Source organism: Xiphias gladius, chromosome 6, assembly GCF_016859285.1.
Source record: "Xiphias gladius isolate SHS-SW01 ecotype Sanya breed wild chromosome 6, ASM1685928v1, whole genome shotgun sequence".
Classification (NCBI taxonomy): domain Eukaryota; kingdom Metazoa; phylum Chordata; class Actinopteri; order Istiophoriformes; family Xiphiidae; genus Xiphias; species Xiphias gladius.
The window spans coordinates 14,752,703-14,774,804 of record NC_053405.1 but is presented as its reverse complement, the minus strand read 5'-3'; the positions used below and the strand labels follow the sequence as shown (position 1 = coordinate 14,774,804).

The 22,102-nt window shown below is 38.9% G+C and overlaps 1 protein-coding gene across 6 annotated transcripts in view; it reads right to left on the bottom strand.

The window, feature by feature from the left end:
- adgrl2a (adhesion G protein-coupled receptor L2a) overlaps positions 1–22,102 on the bottom strand; it is a 90,112-nt gene that overhangs the window by 46,471 nt on the left and 21,539 nt on the right. For all 6 annotated transcript variants that reach the window (XM_040129106.1, XM_040129101.1, XM_040129105.1 and 3 more), the window contains exon 3: positions 5,482–5,695. In XM_040129106.1, the coding sequence (XP_039985040.1) occupies positions 5,482–5,695 (214 nt within the window). The remainder of the gene's footprint in view (positions 1–5,481; positions 5,696–22,102) is intronic.

The window sequence follows — 22,102 nt, the reverse complement described above, 5'->3', positions numbered from 1 at the left end:
TCTCAGTCCAACTGAGAATTTGACTTGGAGAGGGTGAATACTTGAGCAAACACATATTTTGCACTTTACATTAACTAAATAACAAATTGCAAATACAATTAGTTAATTCAAACAGATCACTTTGTAGAGATCTGTTTTCACTTGATAACAGGGTCTTTTTCTTAGTCAAAAAAAGCTACATTAAATTGACTTTGATTTAATGTTGTAAAAGGTTAAAACATGGAAATATCCGATGATATCCAGGTGAATAGGTTTTATAGGCATTTTTTTAGGCTTATCCCACCTTTAAATAGCTGCAAAACCAAGGTACTTTCTCACATTGGTGTAAAAATCATATACAATTCACTATAAACCAGTATCAGTTATTGATTAACAACATTGTCCACAGTAGTCTCTTACAGCCAGAGATGTTAAAGGGATAGCTTCCACAGTAGAGATGATATGGCATAATCTCCGACTGTTGACAGCATATATCGTCATATCGTCCAACCCTGTTGTCATAGTAATATAACATTGGTAAAGCTATCAAAATCCTCTTTACACATATTTTAATGAGCAAAAAAGTTTTTATTTAAATTATTTTATTTAAGTGTTATCTGTTAGCATTAGCAGTTGTTTGCTTAATGAGGACCAATAATGACTGTTCCTACACTTTTTAATTTAGTGCTTCATCACCGATACAGTCTTGAGTAGAGAGCAGTTTTATGGCTCATGAACTTGTGTACACCCCTCTGAAACGCCATAGCTGAATCTGGATCCTTATGAAATCTTAATCTGCTGTGCTTTAAATAAACACTAACACTGTAATGTACAGAGAGGAAGAACAAGGCAGTGTGCTGTCAGGCGGCAACAATGGAGCTCCTCGGAGAGCCCTGCAAGCAGTCCTGTCACTGATATAAATAGTGTAAGCAGCATTTAGTCTCCAGAACTGCCTCACATTTATTGACAAGAAGCTGGGAAATACAGTTGAGTGCATGCTGATATTACTGGGTCATTTCAACATTACAAGTCAGCTGTAACCTCTCCAACTGACTTAATGATATATGTAAGAATCTATCACATTCAAGCTGTTGAAACATAAAATTTAAATTTTTAAAAAAACCCGATTGTGACTGGTATTGATAATTAATTAATGATTAATAATGAAAATCAACTCGGTCTAACTCACAGCTGTCCTGTAATCCCACTGATGAATTTCACATCTTCTGTTAGAGAGCTAACTGCATTGATCATTCTTGTCAATGAGATGCCCTTTGGAAAACCCATGATCCACAGGCATGGCGTGGACCCAGTCATGTTATGTTACAGAAATCAATGACCTTGTTATCGAATACTTACAATGAAGCTCATTAGTTAAAGAGAAATCAATAGATGAAAGCCATTTATTCATATTGTGTATCTTAACATGTTCTTTTTGTGAAAATTATGAGTCAAGATTTGTCGCTGTCATCTTTACTTCTCCTCAAGCTACTGTGATAAGGACTGGTGGTCATATCTAAATCGATAACAATGCACCAGATGGTTAGTGCATGTACGACTAAATGTATTACAAAATACTATTTAATATTTATTTAAATTACAGTCTTAATCTGGTAGATATTAAGTGTGTAGTAAGAATGTGTTTTGGTTGTAATCATTATCATTATCATCAGTGCAGATGAGGAATGTAATTATTCAAAAATAAAATCCTGAAAAGAGGAACAAGAAAAATCATCTCGCTGAATATTATTATCAATGAATTAATTATTTCAAACTGTACTGCCATGCAGTTTCACATCTGCTGGGGGGGTGTCCACGTGAAAAATTCCTGTACAGATTATCACCCACTTGAGTCGACTAATTGCTTGCAGCTGAATGTTCTAATTGAGCCACAATAGTCCTAAGACTATTTTCATAGAATCATTGTGCTCATGAATATAATGTGCCAGCCAGATATAAAAACAACTTGGAGTGCCAACAGGATCTATCAAATTCAGTGAAGCCTCAATCTGATTCTCCACACTTCAGGACCACATCAATTTCAGATGTTTAAAAGTAAACACAGTTTTCCACGCAAGTGCTAATGTGAATTTTCCCAAACTCTTAAATTAGTGGGCCAGGGTAATTATGGCGACAAATATTTTTGGCACCTCAATCCTTTATTGATGGCGACTGTACAGTAGGAAATACTGTACTATTTTTTCCATACTGTGTGTGTGCAGAGGGCTGCCCCACACATGGAAAATCTCACCTGGGTTAGCCTCAGCAGAGGCCACAGTGCATACCACCAGAGTTTGGACTTGTGGAGAAGTGAAGGGCTCACACCTTGTAGCACTGAAACAAACACTGCATTTCAAAAAGGCAAAAAAAAAAAATCACCTAATTTCTCGGACGATGATAATTATTTTTGGCGGCAGAGCTATTGTTTCATTACATTTGCTTCCTATTTTAGTCTATTCCTGTAAATAAATGGACAAGAGAAAAAAAAAAAAAATCACTAATTAGTCCCATATGCAAGATTGTGTGTTTGTGAAGCTGTCCTTGAATCTATTTTCATGACAGTGGACCGTTTTAACTTCCTGCTCTGATTGCTCTGCTCTGTTTGTATGATATCGACTATACAGGAATCAAACTGTGAATCTTCAAATCTGTGGTTCATTCTAACATTAATAATAACATCAATCTACTCTCACACTTCCCATGGTGATATATCACACAAGAACTTGTACACATAAAAAAAATGATGTATGTATTGACACTTTATGTAAATATGTGCCAGTCACTTTTATGCCTCAGTGATCTCTTTTGGATTTCTTCCTGTGGGATCAGATTTAAACTCGTGTGGGGTCCTTTTTGTGCGATTTTATTTCAACCCACGTACCTGAGAGAGACCTTTTGTATCACAGGACTTTTTTCTTGGAATGCACATATTTCTCTCTTTACTCTGAATACAATAGCTCAGCAGTGACATTGAAAGGCTAAAAACACATTGAAAATAACATCTGAACCTGCGGCTTCTGGCGGTCTCAGGATATGCGCATGAGGAATGAACCTGAGTCCTCTGCAGACCCTGGTGGAGAGTGTTTGGACGAGAGTGTTTGGGATTTGTTGTCAGGCAGCTCCTGCTGGGTCAGTATTTGTGCTTCAGTGGACTGTTTTTGTACGAGCAAGGCTGAGGGCAGCGTAATACACAGGGTCACAAGCAGGGAGCAGGCGGGCTGCAGCCTTTCGAGACAGACAATGTGAGTCAGCTATCTGACTTCATCAAATAGGGCTTGACAATAAACCCCCTGAATACAAGGGCTCTACTGTTTTATTTCATTATTTTTTTATTTCCCAAGGCGACTTGCCAGTGTTGCTGACGGTCCCATACCGTCCAATATTGCTCTCCGTGGCACTAATATGTCATTCCATCCCATGCACTTTGGCTCAGATGGCATACCTATGTGACAACTGGTCTCATGTATAAGGTCTCATGTATATAGTGTTGCGGGTAGAACCCTGCGGAAGAACATGTGCCTCCGTGGGTTTGTTTTCCACAGTAAATCATCCTTCTTTGTGCATGAGTGATAGCTACAGAGAGAGTGGCTTTAAAAAATGTGGGGCATTTCTGTGGTCCGTGATCAGTCAGTGGGAGTTTAGGAAATATGGGGCATCTATAAGTCGGTCCTGCCAAGTGCCTGTCCTTAATCTGACCAACAGGATTTACCAAAGGGCAAATGCCGAAGAGCATTATGCTCATGTTAAGGGAATGCCAGTGGTTGAAGAGGTATTCAGATCATTTAACTTAGTAAAAGTAGCATTACTGTACTGTAAAAAAAGTACATAAGTATTGGCACAAAAGTGCTAACTGTGCAAAATTGTCCCTGTCAGTGTTATTATTATATTACTGTTTTATTTATCCTTTAACATGTAAACAGTACATTAATGTACTGTTACAGAAAGAGCTAATTTTAACTATTTCTTTATACTGTGGGTTAGATTCATCTATGACAGTGCATCATATTTTATGAACTGATCATATGTTTTGTATGTAAAATGTTAATATAAAAGTAACTAGTAATTATGGCTGTTAAATGAATGTAATGTAGGAAAAAGTACAATATTTTTCACTGAATTGTGGCGGAGTAAAAGCAAATAAGTAGCAAAGTGGAAACACTCAAATTAAGTGTAAGTATCTAAAAAGTGTACTTATCTACAGCATTTGAGTAAATGTATTTAGTTATTTTCCACCACAGGGAAATGCTCCAAATGAAGCACATTTTGCAGTGAATTGTCAGATGTAGGTAATTAATTTAGCCCCGTGATGCTGTCTACCATTCGGCACTCAGGTTCATTACTGGTGAGGCTTATAACACTCATCATTTCATCCTGCACAAAAAGGTTGGGTGGTCCTCTCTGTCATAGAGGCGTTATTTGCGCACGTATTTGTTTTTTTACGAGGCCCTTCATTGGAGAAGCAGCTTCATATATTAAGTCCGTGCTATGCACATGACACTAGGCCTAATGACTGGCTAACGCTCCATGTCCCTCTAGTTCATACTGAGCTTGGAAGATCTCTTTTTGGTTTCTTTGCACCATCCACCTGGAACTCACTACAAAGCACTTTAAAAATGAATTTTTTGGTAACTCTTGGTCATTAGAAATACATCTCAAACTTTTGAACTTCTGTCTGTACCTGTTTTAATCGACTTTGTTCTTACATGATTTATTAATGGTATTTATATGTTTGTTTAATTGATTGTTCTTCTTTTATCTTGTAACTTTATTATTTTGTATCTTTTTGACGTCATTGTAAATGAGGGCTTTGCCCTCAGTGATTTTCGAATTTAAATAAATAACTTTTTTTATTAATGATTCGGATCATTTGGAATTCAAATATTTGATGTTATTTATTAAAAAAATACAATCCCTACAATACTGTAGGCTCCTTAGTGTCTGATTTACTGATCTATAGAAGCTATAGTATATTATAGTAGATCCTTTCAACATCACCACAATATACAAACTTTTTATATCTATCATCAATCATCAATCAATTATCAGCCCTGCTTCACCTTCTGAGTTATGATGGAGTTTCTAATTCTCTTTTGTTCAGGTCTAGCTGTCTCGGTATTGGTGCCAACATTAATGTCCTGCAGGTTATTGGTGCTGACAGGCTACTGTTGCCTTTTTCTTTTTTCACTCCACACTTACATTCAGTTTTTCTATTTTTGATAGAGCAAATCAATCCTACAGCAGCCCTGTTATTCTCCTCTCTGAAAGATTTTCTCCAAAGGCAATGGATGCAGAATATTATTTTAAACATGGGAAAATGGATAGCAACTGGGGGAACCTGAAAAATTGTAATAGTAGACTGTCGTCCAGATCTGGTTGCTCAGGGCAACTATGCAACTGTTACTGCTAAGCCCTATCAGTTATTTTCTAAGGGTCCTGTAACCCTGGCAGATACTTCATTTTGGAATGATTTTTGGTACTGCACAAAGATATCTGCAGTTTTACCTTTGTGACATGATCTTGTAGGCATCTGGAAGATAGCAGTTGATGTTTTCCATCTGGAAAGGGTCGGCGTCGCAGATCTTGTCATCTGTTCGGCCGTAGTTGGCACTTTCGATCATTATGACATCACTTCCTGGACAACGCAGATCGATGGGGTAACCCTCACAAGACAGCTCTCTCCGTACTAAGCCAAATGGCAGGGCAGCTCGACTAAACCCTGAGGTAGAGGAGAGAGAGAGAGAGAGAGAAAAGGCTCTATCAGTCCAATTCGCAGGGAGATGTATAGTTTGGCTTACACAGAAGAAGATGGTATGAAAGGCGGAACACAGGATATCAGAGTTGGATGTGCTGGATATACACAAAATAAACATTTTTGTGCATGTTCACTCTTTTTCAATTATGTGGCTATAAGAGTTTAGCAAAATGAATCACATTGTGAATCCTAGCCTGACATACATCAGTATATTGAGTTCAGATCTCAACTGCACCAGTGAGCTAATGGTGTTAGTATGTCATTTCAGTTTTAATATGGAAGCACACTGTCATCGCAGAGTCTATCACTAGAGACTTGTGGTTTACTTGCAGTCCTCATTTTTTTTTATCCAAAATGAAAAAGTACAACAAGCATCTGTACAGCATGAGTGCAATTTAATCCACTTTGCAGTGCTGACAATCGAACTGAGGCTATTGGGAGGCTTGTGTGTGTCTTTCAGGGAGGGTGAGGGGGTAGGAAAAACAGGAAAAAAAAAAAAAATCAATATGGTGGCTTTGTGCTCTGCAAACGTGAACAATGCCAATAGCCATACTTAAGCTACAAGTGAACCGTATACATAAACTATAGAAATCAAAATATGAGATATTTTTGGTCAGAGCAGCTTTTTACAGCTATGACATATAAAGTATTAGAGGAGACTGGCATGAAGCGTAAAAACACTGCCAGCTGCACCTCTGTGGACTTTCATTAAACTGCTGGTGGGTCTGAATAATAACTACAGTTTTCCTGCATCCAGTGGTGACTTAAGCTCCTTTCATACAGCCCTGTTCAAGACGGGAATGTTGTGCCTTTATTCCGCCTCGCCGACTGTTGCTCTGGCAATAAGCCCGCAGTGTAAAAGGGAGAGCCAGCATTGCAGGACAGACGCTGTTGTGTTACACGACACATCTCTGATTCCAGAACGCCAGCATTCTATCTAATATCACACACGGGGGGCCATTATGCTGGCTCTGTTTGGTTTGGTGTAAACAAGCAAAGGCATAACAATGAGGGGTCTTCTTAACAGCAATATAGCTGGATTTGTGTTTAAAAAAGGCTTAGTCACCTCTTTGTGCCTTTAAATAACAGTGCTGTTACCTGCAATTTGGTTGATGGCCATTTTGTCAGTGTTTCCAAGCCTCTATCTCCCCGGTCACAGGAGAAAGAAAAAAAAAATGCTGTTTCAACTTCTCGTACAACTTCTCATTTGTTTGGCAATTGGACAAGTCGGACTGATCCATATGTGAGGTTGTTTACAATTACACAGCGCTTTTTTTTCCATGAATCATCCTGTGAGATGTTCTCTGTGTCGCAACGGTTTACTTAAAGCCACTGACTTCAGCTCTGCTAAATTGGCCTGGAATGGCTTAGTTCATTTTACCCTATTGGATGCTTAATCAGTTAACTACCATTATAATTATCTTTGTCTGATTAAATGCTTTGCTGCAACGGCAGGGGATTAGCATTCTGTATTGTGCCCCACACCAGGGAATGCTACTGTGGTATTTTACAAAGGAAGATAAACGTCAGTTTGTATTGCCTGATCTTCCGTTTGTGCACCAATCAGGTGAAACTCCTACTTCTAAGGTGCTCAGTGAAGAGCTCAGGGTAAACAAAAGATATAACTGTATGGAGGAGGGCTGCTGCCCTGGCCCATCTACCGGCCATATGATTTTATTTGTTTGGGAGCATGCAATCATAAGGGAAGGATCTTTTTTCCTCTACTTGCTCTTTTTGACAGCAAACTTTCTCATGTGACCAATAGTCATGAAAAAATAAAGGCTTTCAAATATGATAGGTTTCAGCCATATTTCATTTTTGCAGCCCTTTTCTCTCTGGAGTCAAAAAGAAACGCTTAAGGTGATAAACAATTTATCAGAGATGTTGGCTTGAGAGAAAAAGCCCAAGTGGAAAAATGAAAACACGGCACGTCAGAAATAGGACTTGACAGCCAATCTTGAGTTCATGTCAATGCACTCCAGCATAGCTCCATCAACAGTCAGTACAATGTGTAGTAACTGTAAGAACCTATGTAAAACATCAGTCAATGCCACATTTCAATTTTTATACTCAAACCGTGACTTGAAAATGGCAGATAAATAATGGAGACACGTCCGTTCTCACCAGGTATCTTATCAAAGGGAAAAAGTCTTTCAGATTGGCTGCATATGGGGCAAATGATATATTAAAAAGGTTTTAAAAATATATAAATTGAAGAATTGCAGAGGCTATGGTTTCTATACCGCCACTTAAGCAGAAGAAAATGACATTATGCCACACCAATCAATACCTGTTCTATGTCAAATAGTATGTCATCTAATAGTCCAATATACTAATATATATACTGTAAATCTATCTTAACATATATATCGTCAACACTTAATACATATCTTTCTGTTAAATTGCTGGGACTGAACTGAACCCTAACCTTTCGTACTATAGAGGTCACATAGACTTCACATGGATCAACTGGACAGCTGTTACGTATGGCTGGGTGGGATACTTTAGCTACATTAGCTACATACATTAGCACTAGCCTACTTTGTGGCTGTAAGTGATCTGGTTCTTTGGCCATGTGCAAGACTTGAGAGTTTGATCTCCAAATCCGCAGCCAAACCCACTGATGCTCTGTGTCCCAGGAACACCGTTAAAACACTTAAATCCCTCTGCAGAGCCTTTTCTATCTCAGCCTCTGGTTTTATGATTTAGAACTGATGCAGTCTCTCCGCTTAAGTAGGAAAACAGAGGCTTGAACAATGAGATGATACATTTGTGCTCGAGAATACTAGAAGACTCCTAGTGAAATACACTAGCACCTTTTCAACCATGCTGATGACAGGCCCTGTAGATGTGGTACATTTTCATGTTAAAATCTCTGGAAATCAAAGAAAATTGCTGTCCTCTAAGTGCATGTTATTTGCCAGCTGGGTTTGGGCATCATGGACCAAAAAAATGGTCGTAAACAACTTCCAAAACCCTCTCTCCATTGATTAGACCCGAGGCTGAACAACTTTCTCACCCTGGTGTCTGATGGTATTTTTGGTACGTGGGGAGATGAGTGACACAGACAAAGCAACTACGGGGACACCCATTAGTCCAGCAAACAAATTTCAGCGCAATACATAAGATGTGTGGTCTTTATTTCAGTGTCTACAATAAAGTCATTCATTTTCTGAGGTACTCTCTAATGTTCAGTAAAATTCATTAAATGTCATTGTGGTTCTTTTTTTAATCTCCTCTTGAAACAAACAATTTCACACTACTATTTGTGTGATGCTGCAAAATAATTTTGACAGCAATGTTCCCACACAGAAATATCCAAGCTAAAAGAAATACACAGTTACACTGTATAAAAGTTGTTTTATATTGTAAAATGGAAGAGGGTTTACTTCAAACAAATGCTCTTTCTCTGTTTTCATACAGATTATATGAAGACACCAAAACATCATCGATCATGCTCTGGCATGACAATGCACTGCAATTTCAACAGAATAATATGATCACCATGAATCTAAGATAAATAAAATCCAATGCTTACTGTCTCTCTTAACTAAATAATTTAATTATTCAAATGAGCCAGAAAAGTAATGACTATTTTGCTCACAGGCTCATTAGCATAAATATCCAGGGAATGCATGATATGAAAATTATTTACTCTCCATATGGTAACTGTAAACCATGTTATGATATCAATAAGTAGTGGATGTTATGATATTGACTTCCTTTCAGTAGCTAGAAGCACTTGTTGCTATATTGTATTCTAGATTCCTTTTTATTTCTGAGTTTTCCCTAATGATTATGATGAGTTAACAAAATGGCGCCCCACACAGCACACACCACTGGGGCATAGGTGCCAAAACATAGCCAAGTGACTGCAGCTGAGAGGGATTTTTTTTAGATGTGTTCATTTTGGGTTGTCACCCAGACACTGTTCATACTCAACGGGGAAATTCAGTGCTCTCACAGGTAGCATACGCTTCAGACAGCCTCCTCAAAATATGAGATGTTATTTTACTACCTTTGATGTACTTTCACTCTGTGATGGTGCATCCAAACCTATACAAGGCCTAGAAAGAGACATATCGATCAAACACCTATAGGAGGAGTTTTACATTATCTGCACTAATTAAACAGCAGGAAAGCGAAGGATCGAGGCATAGTCAATAAAATATTACGTGGAAAGCTCAATACCGTGACCATGGCAACATGGTGCAGCAGAGACTTTACTGGCCAGATCCTTATCATGGCCTTGTTGACACTAATCAGCCATTCTAGTTACCCACCCACCACCACCACCACTTGAAAAGCATTTCAATTCCTCTTCATCAGTTGTGTGGCAAGCATTGACCTGAGCAGTGATCAGTGCCATTGTAAAAAGGCAAAACATTCAGTTGGGGCATTGTGCGCTCTTTCCACAGACTGAAATGAGATTGTAAGCCTTGAAAATACTGTATATTTTACCATCAACAAGTGTAAATTAAAATTTAAGTAGTTTTGCATTTTGCCCACTAAAAAACAGCTGTTAGCTTTTTAAAAATACATGATCACTCAACCTTTTGCCATGCTTTATTGTACATGTTGTAATCACACGCTAGTAATTGATTTTGATTGGTGCACGGGACCTCTATTTCCATGGGTTGTAGCACTTTATTACACCAATGAGGAACCTTTATTTAAAGCTTCCCTGGCTAACATTTACTACCATGTGTAAGCTTTGTGGTGACATAAGGCCCATACAGAATCTGTAGCTGACAAACTGTGAGAAACTCCTGTATGAAAGGGGGACCATTACGTACCTTCTCTTTGGTGCCGTAATATTTTAATTCTCTTTTTTTCACAGATGAACCGAATCAACTGGGAGGTGACCATCTGGTAGGATGTGATAGTCACTGAAGCAGAGGTAATAAACAAAATGTCTTCCTATTTCACAGAAACGAGGAGTCATTAGGATCTTCATCAGCCATGTAGGGACACTCTACCATCCAATGAGGTCCCATGAAGCTACACATTAGCATGCTCATTCAAAGGGACATGGATATGAAGGACATGAAGAACATGTAGTGTATACATAACTAAATGCAGCTTCTGAAAAAGCAATACGTTTAATGATTGCAACAAATTTGAGTCTTTCTCAGTTAAGTAAAATTATTTCACTATTGCCTAGTGCTGATTATGCAGTATACATGACAAGAGAAACTTCTTTGCTTTTCATCAGGGCTATCTTGCATCCAGTAAATGGTTTTCATATTAAAATGACCCTTTGTACATTGAGTTACATATGCTTCCAGAGTTAGTCTAGGGGCAAAGCTGAGGCTGATCAAAAGGCCTATTCAGCCACTCATGCTGCCATCATTGTGGCCTCAGCACAAAGGAGATCTCCAGATTATTTTGATGTGAAACCAGATAATTTTTCTGTCAAGCGCCAATGAGAAGTGTGACGGGGACGCCCCCGACGCTTGTCGTCTACCGTTAACGTAGCCCTTTGATTTTCCTCCCTGCTCTGATGGGAGCTAAACAGCTGCTTGTAAATTAGCTAGCATCTCTGCTCGGACTGCCATTATTCTGCACTCCTGAGCCGACAAGGTCGCTTGCTGGGGGGATTCGGGGTGAAAGAAAAGTGTGGCCTATGGCATTAGCTTGGAGACACAGGAAACACAGCTTGAGTCCTCCAGGTTCTGCCATCCCACCCCTTCCCCCTCCTCTCTATGGTACAAGCAAAGGAAGTCTGTGAAGGAAAAGAAACCTTTAAGTCAAGACTCTTCCCACAGTGCTGATTCTATAATCCAGAGATATCCTTTACAACAGCATGTATTCTTAAGAAGTCAGGTCCACACAGAGGAGGAGAAAAAAGAAAATACTGCATATATCCTGCAAACAGCGGGGCATGAGGTAGACTGCTGACTATGTGGCCATTGTAAAAAAAGAATTACTCTACTGGTTTGACAGATTTTAACATTCTTCTGAATTTTTTAACGTTAACTTTAACCCAAGACCGTGTTTCTATTTTTCCCGCTCTGTGTGTTGAAAGCTGATGTCATTTTTGGGCATGGCTATAAGCAAACGACAGTAACTTATGTCGAGATTTTTTTCCCCTCTGTAATTCAGCCCCTTAACATCTGTAGATTATTAAACTCTTTGACAACTGATGTTGAAACTATGACTATGACAACTATTATGTGGCACAAAATGCACTGACATAACATCTTGGCTCATATTTACTGTATATCAGAGATGATCAGTGAAAACCATAGTTATTCTGTAGGAGAAAAACTGTTGATTTTTCTGTTCTTATTACATCCATCCATCAGCATGATGCACAGTATCAGACAGGAAAAAAAGGGATTTGCACATATGTATAGTGGTCTTGCTTAAAAATTATTTAAAAAGTAAAAGAAATTTAAGCCAGTTTCAAACGAATAAAATAAATATTTAAAAAAAAAAAGGAAATCCCATATCAATTTATGCAGTGTCAAAATATGTGGAATACTGGTTAATGTTAAATCTTTGAAATGTACTTGCACAGAGAGAGGGAGACAGGAACAGAGAAAGATATTGGGAGAAGAAGAGGCAAAGAGCAGCAGGGGAACGAGCATTCCAGCCTCATTTGTATTCTCCACCATCCAATTCACTCCAGTTCATTTACATCTCTGCTACTTCCATAGCAACAGCAGGGGGGCTATCAGGAGCATCTTTGATATAGGTACATGACTCTGAAAAAGATCTTGTCATCTCTATCTGAATAGACGCCATGAAAAAAAAAAAAGACTGATTTTTTTTCCCCCTTCCTTTTGGTGTTAAGGTGAGCTTCTTTAAACACAAATTTACCCTGTCAGAGACTTTTTTACTTTTACTCTTTTCCTCATCTTTAACCATCACTTGTAGACACATAAGCCTGCACAGGAAATGCCTTCATTGCACAGAAAATAAATCTGATCCTGTAGCTTAATACTTGATGATTTTACTGTGTTTAGAGAAAACACTTTGACACTGGTAGCCAGACTGAAGACTGGTAGCCAAGAAAGGTTTATGTGTTTTTCTAATCCAAAAGAATTTGAACGGATACGAGGCATCAAGTGTTGCCGGCAGACAAAATGAAAATGCAGTGCACCAAGAGGAAAACACGGCCTCATCAAATTCCATGTACACTTGTATGTAAATCAACCTTTAGGCCTAATTAAGCTCTATGGGGCTCATCAAGGTCATAAATCCCCTTTTTTCATAATGCATTATTGACTTCACATCATCTGCACATGTCGGCTGACTGCACTCGCACAAGCACACAATGTCATCTCACTGTCTAATATCGGATAGCCCTGGGGCCAGGCGGTGCGTGTGTGTGTGTCTGTGTATTTTTGTGTGTGTGTGAGAGAGAGAAAAAGGGGGAGTGCTTTTTAGGTCACACAAAAAAAACAAGGACATCTTCTGGTAATGAAATGGCTGCAATGACCATCAAACAGTAACTTTGTGTCATGGTCCTTAGATAGTTACTGGTATATGTGACCCCTGAATTATAATAAATTTTGAGAAGATCAAAAATAGATCAAGGCTTTCTGACCATTTTATTGTTGAGGTAAATTTAGTGCAATTTCAAAAATCAGGAACTAAACATTATTCAAACCTACACTAAATTCAGAGATGAATGGTTTTGTCAGTATATTGTGTGAACTGCAATTTTACCTTACATTTTAAATTGTGCAAATTAAAAGTGAGCTGACTACGTAGTTTAAAACGTAGTTTGTTTGATTCGTAGTGGCTGATCTGATGAGTCATTCGTGAAGAGAAGTGATACAGGGAAGTCCCTGCTAAGAGTCATGGTGCCTTATAACTCAGCCTCATCAGTGACAATATTTCAGATGATATCAAATGATTCAGATGTTTAAATGATTAAAAAAAAAAAGATGAGTCATATTTATTGCCAAAGACCTTTCAGACTGGATTTTCTCACCTCTGCCTCTGGTCTGTATCATTTCCAGAGTGTCCATTACAAATGATGAAAAAAAATGGACTAGGATACATTGGATAGCCCAGACTTATTTCTCTGCTCCAATGAAGCGTTTGATGCTCCTCGATTCAATAAGGAGGCATATCCCAATGGGTGACCAGTGGCAGTACACACAAATGAGAAGGGTCCATCTGCTTGGTTTGCATTCCCAAAGTGCACTTCCTCAAGCAGACCACAGCAGTGGTTCTTCTTCCCGAGACTCGGCTCTCATGTGCATGCATTTGTGCCACATTATTCAGCTAGTGCTTCAACTGACCCCCACCTGGCATTTAAATTCCCTGTCCAACCGGGTAGTCATGCATTGATGACACGACTACTGCTACCACTGAATTCTTTATGCAACTCTTATTCAGACTAGGCCACAGACTTCTCACCTTCTAGCTTAGGCAGATTGTTATGTGACACAATGCTATTTGATTCTGATACACTGGCCTCCTAGGCTTCTGTCTCCTGTATGGATTCACTCAGGGTTAAGCACATATTCTAGTACTTATCTAACAAATGCAATACAAGAGAAACAATAGTATTCATTTATTTATTTTGATGAAGGGATTATTATTATTATTTTTTTTTTTTTTTTAAATCAAGGATCTGTTATCTTTAGATTTCCTGTGGTTCAACAATTCCATCTCATAATACTTGAAGAGAAAGCTGGCCAAGCTAAAATTGAATTTTACTCTTGTTTCAATTTATCACGGATTTATTGGCTGCTATTCATTATAATCCAGAGGCTGAATATTATCTTGATGAACCTTCCATTTCATATGTATTTTTTTCCCTCCAGTGAACTGATTGTTATAACATTCAAAAGACCCCCCCCCCAGGAAAAAAAACAAAAAGCATTTTTATTAGAAACTTTCAGATTTGGATTAACCTCATTCGAATCAAGTCCACAGACAAAGCCTGCTTTCTAACATTCTCACTCTTCCATCTGTTTCCAGCCCTCACACTGTCACAGCAGGGGCACTTTGAAGTTCTCATTTAAGGATTTATCAGATGTCTCTCATGCTTATCTGCCTTAATTATTGCTTGTTGACTATTTAATGTGTGTGATGGAAATTAGGGTACAAGTGCAACTATTAAGCAAGAAGCAACGGTCCAGCTGAGCTGAGTCAGTACTATAAAAGACACACTTATACTAAGAGAGGTTAATTCAAAATGACTTATTTCATTTGAAATTGATTTGTAACGTTTCTACAGGGGAAATCTGTCTTTGATGACTATTTTCTTCAGCCCATCATTTACTTGAGATAGGGGCTTAAGAGCGGAGGCACAAGCCCTTGACACACAAACACACTATGGGTTCATTATGGCTCACAAGGTCAAAAGCTGAGTCAAAGGGGGTCAGGTTGTAGTGATATACCAGTGCACAAATGGCCTAAGCTGACAGCAAGTAAACCTACACTTCTTGATTCTTCATTCTTCATTCTACCATAAATGATGACCTACAAAAATGGGTCAATGGGTTAAAACAACATTATTATTGACTGACAACATATTTTAGCAGCCTGCCTTTGGTCAAGCAGGTTTCAGACAAGCTTAACTATAAAGAATTTTGAACAAAAGGGGAAATGAATGTACCAGTGAAATTCTGTAAGTTAATGAGCTTCATAAATACGCACTCAGACTTCCTTCGAAAGGCCCTGGTTCTAAATCCTTTATATTTATGGGCGTAGTTTCACCGCCCCTCATTTACAGGAGCCTCTTCAGGATTTATAGCTGCTCTAAATCAGGACTGAAAGCAAGAGGACGAAGAAGTTTCCACTAAGGGCGAGCAGGAATATCTTGCATCTGACTCTTGAGTGTGAGCTGTAAAGTGTATGAAATCATAAGCCTTTGGATATATTATGTTCTCTTAACAAAATCTGTCATTACATGTTCTGCAATCAGTTTTCATTGCATCGCATCCAACCATAACCACACGTTCCTGTGCTTCAATGAACATGCCTTTCAACATCGTCCTCACAATGAAAATGTGATTACATACCCCTTGAACACCTGCAGATTGTTGTTGTTTACATTAGGTATTTCAGCTGATATGGAATGGAAAACTCAAAGGCAAGAGGTTTCATAAATGGCAGTTCTCATAAGACCACTTAAATTTTCATTCCTAAGTTGCTCTTGTTGCTCAAATCAGAAGGTGCAGAAGGGCTAAATTGCTCACATTGATAAATACATGTGACTCAGGGTATGAAGCCAAACTGCACAGCATGCAAGGTAACAGTTCATTCATAAGAGTCGACACCGGTCTGTAATTGACAGAAAAAACTCGGTTCTATATCGATAGCAATTGAATATTGCAATGCTGCACTCGTTGTGACCCGGATGCTGCAGTCTAATGACCTTAAAATTTCACAGTATTACAGTAGCAAACGGGAAACCAATCTACATTTGCCCTCCGACCAGCTGAGCTGGTTCATTTGTCTGGTGCAAGGTGTACATGCTGGTTACTGTTTGAAATACCATCTACACTGGATAATCAAAAACATTCTCCCCATCCACCCATTCCAGCAAGCACTTCATCAGCAGTCCTTGTGAGGTCTTTCTATAGTCCTTGATGTCCACTACAAAGCCTCTAGCAAATACACCTAAAAATTTTGAAGAACAAAAGGGCCTGTGGTATTTCTGTTATCATATAGGCAGCTTTAGGTATTTTCTCAAAATGCATGCTTTTTCGCTACATGTATACCAGCACCTTTCAAATCAAATCCTGCTGCAAACCTGAGGTAAAGCGACTTTTTCATTCTACCACAACAACTAACAAATATAAAACAAAGAAACAAACAAAAGCACAACTCTTAAAGGGGAGGCATATCTCTGACAAATTGAAGCCTGCTCATACAAAGATGCCCACATACTGCTAGTCACATCTGCCACGGTCAGATCAGAGACAACCAACAAAAGCACAAAACAATAAATGTGCCATGAATAACAGGTCTTTGGTTATAGACCACTGCACTGGAGATTGATAAGTCATATTTGTTTACCCGTATTTGGGACTCAGAGAGGAGACTCTGAGGGTTATCAGAACATGTTTTGTAGATTGTTTGGGATATAGTTGTTAGAGACCCACATGATTCTACCTGGGCAAGAACAAACTGAGACAAAGCATGACGGTAAAATATAAGGCAGATAGGGATATGTGGGTAGATGACTAATCTAGAGCGCATGAGTCCCACCCAGCAAGAGCCTTGTGGGACCTTTGTGAATGCCCATTATCCACAAAGATCAGCACCGAGAATGATGGGAGAAGGTACGTTTCACACTAAGTCTGAGGCTCTGTCAGACTGAACAACATTCCTAGGCAAGTCTGAAACCCAATTAAGGGCCATGGTAGAGGTTAAGCTACATGTTGAGAAACACAGTCCTGTTGTTTTATGCGAGAAGCTCACAAAACTCATGACTGACTCAGACAAACAGCCGCATCTTTGCAAAAAGAAAAACTCTTTGCTTGGGTTTATACAGGCAAAACATACAACTTGGGAACCTTGAAATATTTAAGATGTGAAGGGATAAATAGCCTCATAAAATACCATTACAGTGTCCCTGCCATAACTGACACATGGGGGAGAGCAACTGGAGTTAAAACAAGGTATTGTGTCTCCTGTCTGAACTGCCGCATTGGTGTCACGGCTGAGATCTCAGCATGAGTTATGGAGAGCGACAGCAAACAACAAACTAATGATGCCTCCAAAGGTTATCTCAGCATAAATAACCATTAAGAAGAATGCTGATGCAGCCGCCCAAACCCACAGACACAACATAGACCTCTGGAATGGCATTACAAACCTTTGGCAAGGAAAGTGAGTTAATAGTTATGAGATTCATACATTTTGGGTTAGTGGAACATCTTTTAACTGCCTCAGTAGCCAGGTGAAGGGACTGTCTGTGTTTGGGTTGGAGGGAGAAGGGTGGCAAGATGTCAGAGCTCCGCCATGCTCTTGCATGACAAATACCAACCTGGAGCCAGCTGTGACAAAGCCCTAATCCAGAAAATCCCTCCTTCCTTTGCTGAAAATCCTAATGAGGATTTGAAGTGCTCAGCAGGAGGGAGACCCAGGGGCTGTGGTTACACCTTGCCACTGCTTGCTCTCCCAGTCATTGTCTCCTTATCTCCTTATTGGCCAAGCCTGGCTGGCGATGAAAGAGACATGACAGCATGGTGGGCCTTCATACACAGGCCCCACGCCTGCCTGGCTCCACGGGAAGCCAGATTCCGCAGTCTGCTGCAAACAACCACGATGACATCAAGCAGGAGATGGAAAGACAAACCCACAGAAGCTGTTTACTAAAGACACACAAGACAAAGGTAAAATTCACCCCTTTAACCTTAACATTTTTGGTGCTGTTTCCAGTATGAAGTAAATTGGAAGCAGTAAAACTTAATAGGCAAATAAGCCTTTCATAAATAATTCCCAAAGAAATTATTTATTTATTTATTTATTAACAGATTAGCTATGGGCCAGCCTTTTCGAAGTAACTTAAATACCGAATTAAGTGGTCAGGGAACGGGAGTGTGGCGACACAGTGGGGTACTATTCTTTTTCCATGGACACAACTCTGGCACAAATTTGTACTTCAAAAGAACAGGCCTACTGCCCATTGTTCCACTAATATGTACTTGATAGACAGTATTTTGAGTTAAGATAAAATGCACAAGAAAAGCTTTGGAGAAAGAGGCTCCTGGTGGAGAGAATGAAAGGCAGATTATCAGTAAACACAGATACAGTGTCTTTGCCTCTGAAGAATATGCTTATGATATCTGGATTTTCTTGACCTTATTGAATTTACTTGATAGATACTAATCTGCTTTCCATCACAACTATCAGCCTGCCCTAATTTAGCTAGGTATGGCATGAAGTCAGGTCAGAGGGAAAAGTTCTCAGGGTGTATAAAACTGAATGATTGGCCATAAAGTTATATGAATATGCTTTTGTGGTTACAAGACAGCTAACTAGAGCAAATAGGTGGCAGCACAGCACTACAAGGTGCTCGATCCTGTTCTTGCAAGTTCAGGCTCATATTAAACCCTGGGCTTTTACTTCGAGTAATTACATTTCAGAACACCTTGATTGTCTATTTCATTCCATTCACTTTGAGATGAAGGCTTTATGTCTCTGCTTTTTTTCCTTTCACATGATACAAAAAGAGGAATTTTGAAGGTGCCCTTCCTTGTTGCCCGTGAGAAATCTCAAGTGCTTCAAACATTTAAGGCTTTGAGGAGAAACAACAGTGTGGTTTCAGGGTGTGTGGAGAGCACAGAAATTCTGTGTCAGGGTTGTTCAGACAAGTTCTGCCACTGAAACACAGCCTTTATAACATGGCTCTTTATATGCTCTTCACCTCATAGGCATAACAACAACTGTTGTTGAATCATTTTTACATAAAATCATCTTGACCTACTTCACAGTGCTTTGCTTTTAATATACTTTTATAGAGTTTTATGCATTGTCAAACCACCAATACCACATGATAGAGAAGAAAAAAAAGTCACAATTCCTAAAAAGCGTCCACTATATCAATACAGTGATTTTATTTAATCAGCCGATTTCAAAACAGTTAAGTGGATCACAAAAAGGGGAGACGCATCAACACCTGACAAACACCAGAGAAGGGTAACACAGCCACTTCTCTCCTGAAATATTCTTGGCACTCTAACTTTGCCCTCCCTACCTCTTAACACAGACTCCTTGCTCTGCTCTCTAATTCTGCCCTGCTGTAATTCTAACAATCTTCGGGAAAGCCTTTGAAGAGAGCGCGTGGCTGAGTTAGGTGTTAACTGTTATTTTGTCACTGATACAGACAAATCCTTTCAGCCCCACCAGACTTGACTAAATTATTTTGGAAGACATATGAGCCAATTTAATCATGTGTCGCAAGGGAAAATAAGCACTGTTTTTACATTTTGGGGAAAAAAAAACCCCTCAAGAATTACACGTTCACCTTACTTCTCCTGGGTTGCTATGGTGACATCCGCAGAGGACACCAGCATGACAAAAGGAAATAAAAGATGATCCCTCCAAATGCCAGAGGGCAAACTTGTGTTGATGTAAAACAATATCAAAGCAGGTCAAAGTAAAGCATACTGATTAAAGTGATAGGCAGAGATGTCTGCTTGCTCATGAACTACCATAGGAATATTTAATGTCTACTTTAAAATTGTCATCTGAATTAAAAATGACTCAATAAATAAATGTTGCATTTGAAGTATTGATCATGATCCAGCTCATTGCTTTGACATACACTGAACCATTTACAGAGTTGGTCAACTGAATGAAAATTAAGTACGACTCTGTTTTTGACTGACAACATGAATAACAACACTGTTGGCGAGAGTTTGAAAGTGACAAAATAAATAACTTTTGGTGCTTTTATTTGATCTGTAATTAAAACTTAGGTGAATTGAGGCCTCAAGGGGTACTCCAGCAGTCCATACATTTGAGGTACTTATGAGAGACAGATTTTTAAAAGAATGATCAAAGTCCAACCAACAGTGACTGAGATATACTGATTTTTACCCCTTGGTATGTATCAGTCTCCAAATGCACTGAGTTCTACCCCTCCGATAATGCAGCCCAATAAAGTTTTTCATTAGACCCTCCTTTTGCGTCCACTCCACACCCTCAGTTTGTAATGCAGGCCTTCCATTAAATACAAGTACACTCTATCCCGAGCCCAGATCACCCCTGATGACATTATTAGGGTTATTTTCTCGGGCTTTGCAAATCTCTCCACTAGACTATTATTTCTTGTAACAAGTAAAAGAATTTGATGTTTAAATTCATGGATTGGCTCTTTAATGAAATTGAGGCCAAACTGTAGAATTCACATGTAATGAACCTTTAAGACTGGGAACATTTTTGACTTTTATGTTAAGCCTAACCAAATCCCAGATAATATTTAGTCTCATATCAGTATGTCCATATCAATACTGTTATTGATTATAGCATCGATGTAAAAATAAGGCCCTCCTGGATTTTTACAGGATTATGGACATAATGTCTGAGCACTGGCTTAAATCTATGATCCAAGGTCTCGAACAATCACACTGTATAAAACTATCTGTAAAATAAAGAAATATGTATTATGGCCGTAGAAGTCGTACCATGTCTCTAAACAATACTCCACTAAAAAGATAGCTGTTCACAATTAAAGCAGAAAAAAAACAATATTATATCTTCATCGTGCTTCATTTTCATTTCATTTTTTGTACTGACTGTAATAAAACACAGCAGAGTGTAACATGGCTAATTCCATATCATTGGGTTGAAAAGCTCCAGCCCTCAGGCTTCCTTTGATATATATAAAACTTAATGCTATATATATATGGCATAATTAAAATAATAAGGCTAATCCGTTTCAGAAACTAATGTCACTGACTGGGCTGTTGGAGTTGTGACTGCTTATAAGCAATTTTTCAAGATTAAGATGTGGAGATAATGAGGAAAATGTGTGATGAAAGGCTTGGCAGAGAGTCAGCTGAGCAAACACAGATCACAGATATGTACAGTTGTGGACATGAGTCGAGCCATTGGAGTCAGATGTGTAGGATGAGACATATGCTATCGAAGGAGGTCAGAGCGGAACACAGACCCTTACAGCTACACTATCAGCCTTGCCTGTATGTGTTTCTCTTCCTCCAAACACAGAAACCAAGGGGAAAAAAAACAACAACTTTAAACTATTTACAGCATTCCACTAACCCATTTAATTTAATTATAAAAATGCATTAAAAAGATATTAGGGGTAGACGCAGTTTAATGAAGCATGTTTACTTGGGGATATTGTTTGTAATGAACTGTTTCTGGGCTGATCTCTGTGGCAGAGATGGGAAGGGGGGGGCAACAAAGGGAAAAGAAAAGGTGAATGACAAATGTCATCAATAAATGCTTTGTTGTGTTGACTCATTCCCTCCCCTTATTTGGGGGGACTGTAGTTTCTACCGTACTACAGTCACCGCTTACTCTGTTTGCCATTAGGAGTTTGTAGCGTAGCGTCAAGATCCCTCACTGGCTTCCCACCTTGCAAACACTGCCAACTGAGTTGTATGAAGCGCCTTGTGAAACCAGAGGCACAACAACATGGGACAGAAACTCCCTGAGATGGCAACTATCTTTCCTTACCCCTAACTAGGTTTGATTATATATACCCAGGTCTCAGAACTGTAAACTCTGATCTTTGCATGTGGTTTCTATAACAATGTCAGAGTCTCGCCATAAAGTATACAGAATATACATCCACTTTTAAATGATTTCTGTGACTCTGTGTGTTTCATAAATCCACTGAAGTTTAGAGAGACCACACAGTACTCAAATTTCACACCTCTAATACGAAAAATCAAATCCAAGCCAGACGATGCATGAGAAACA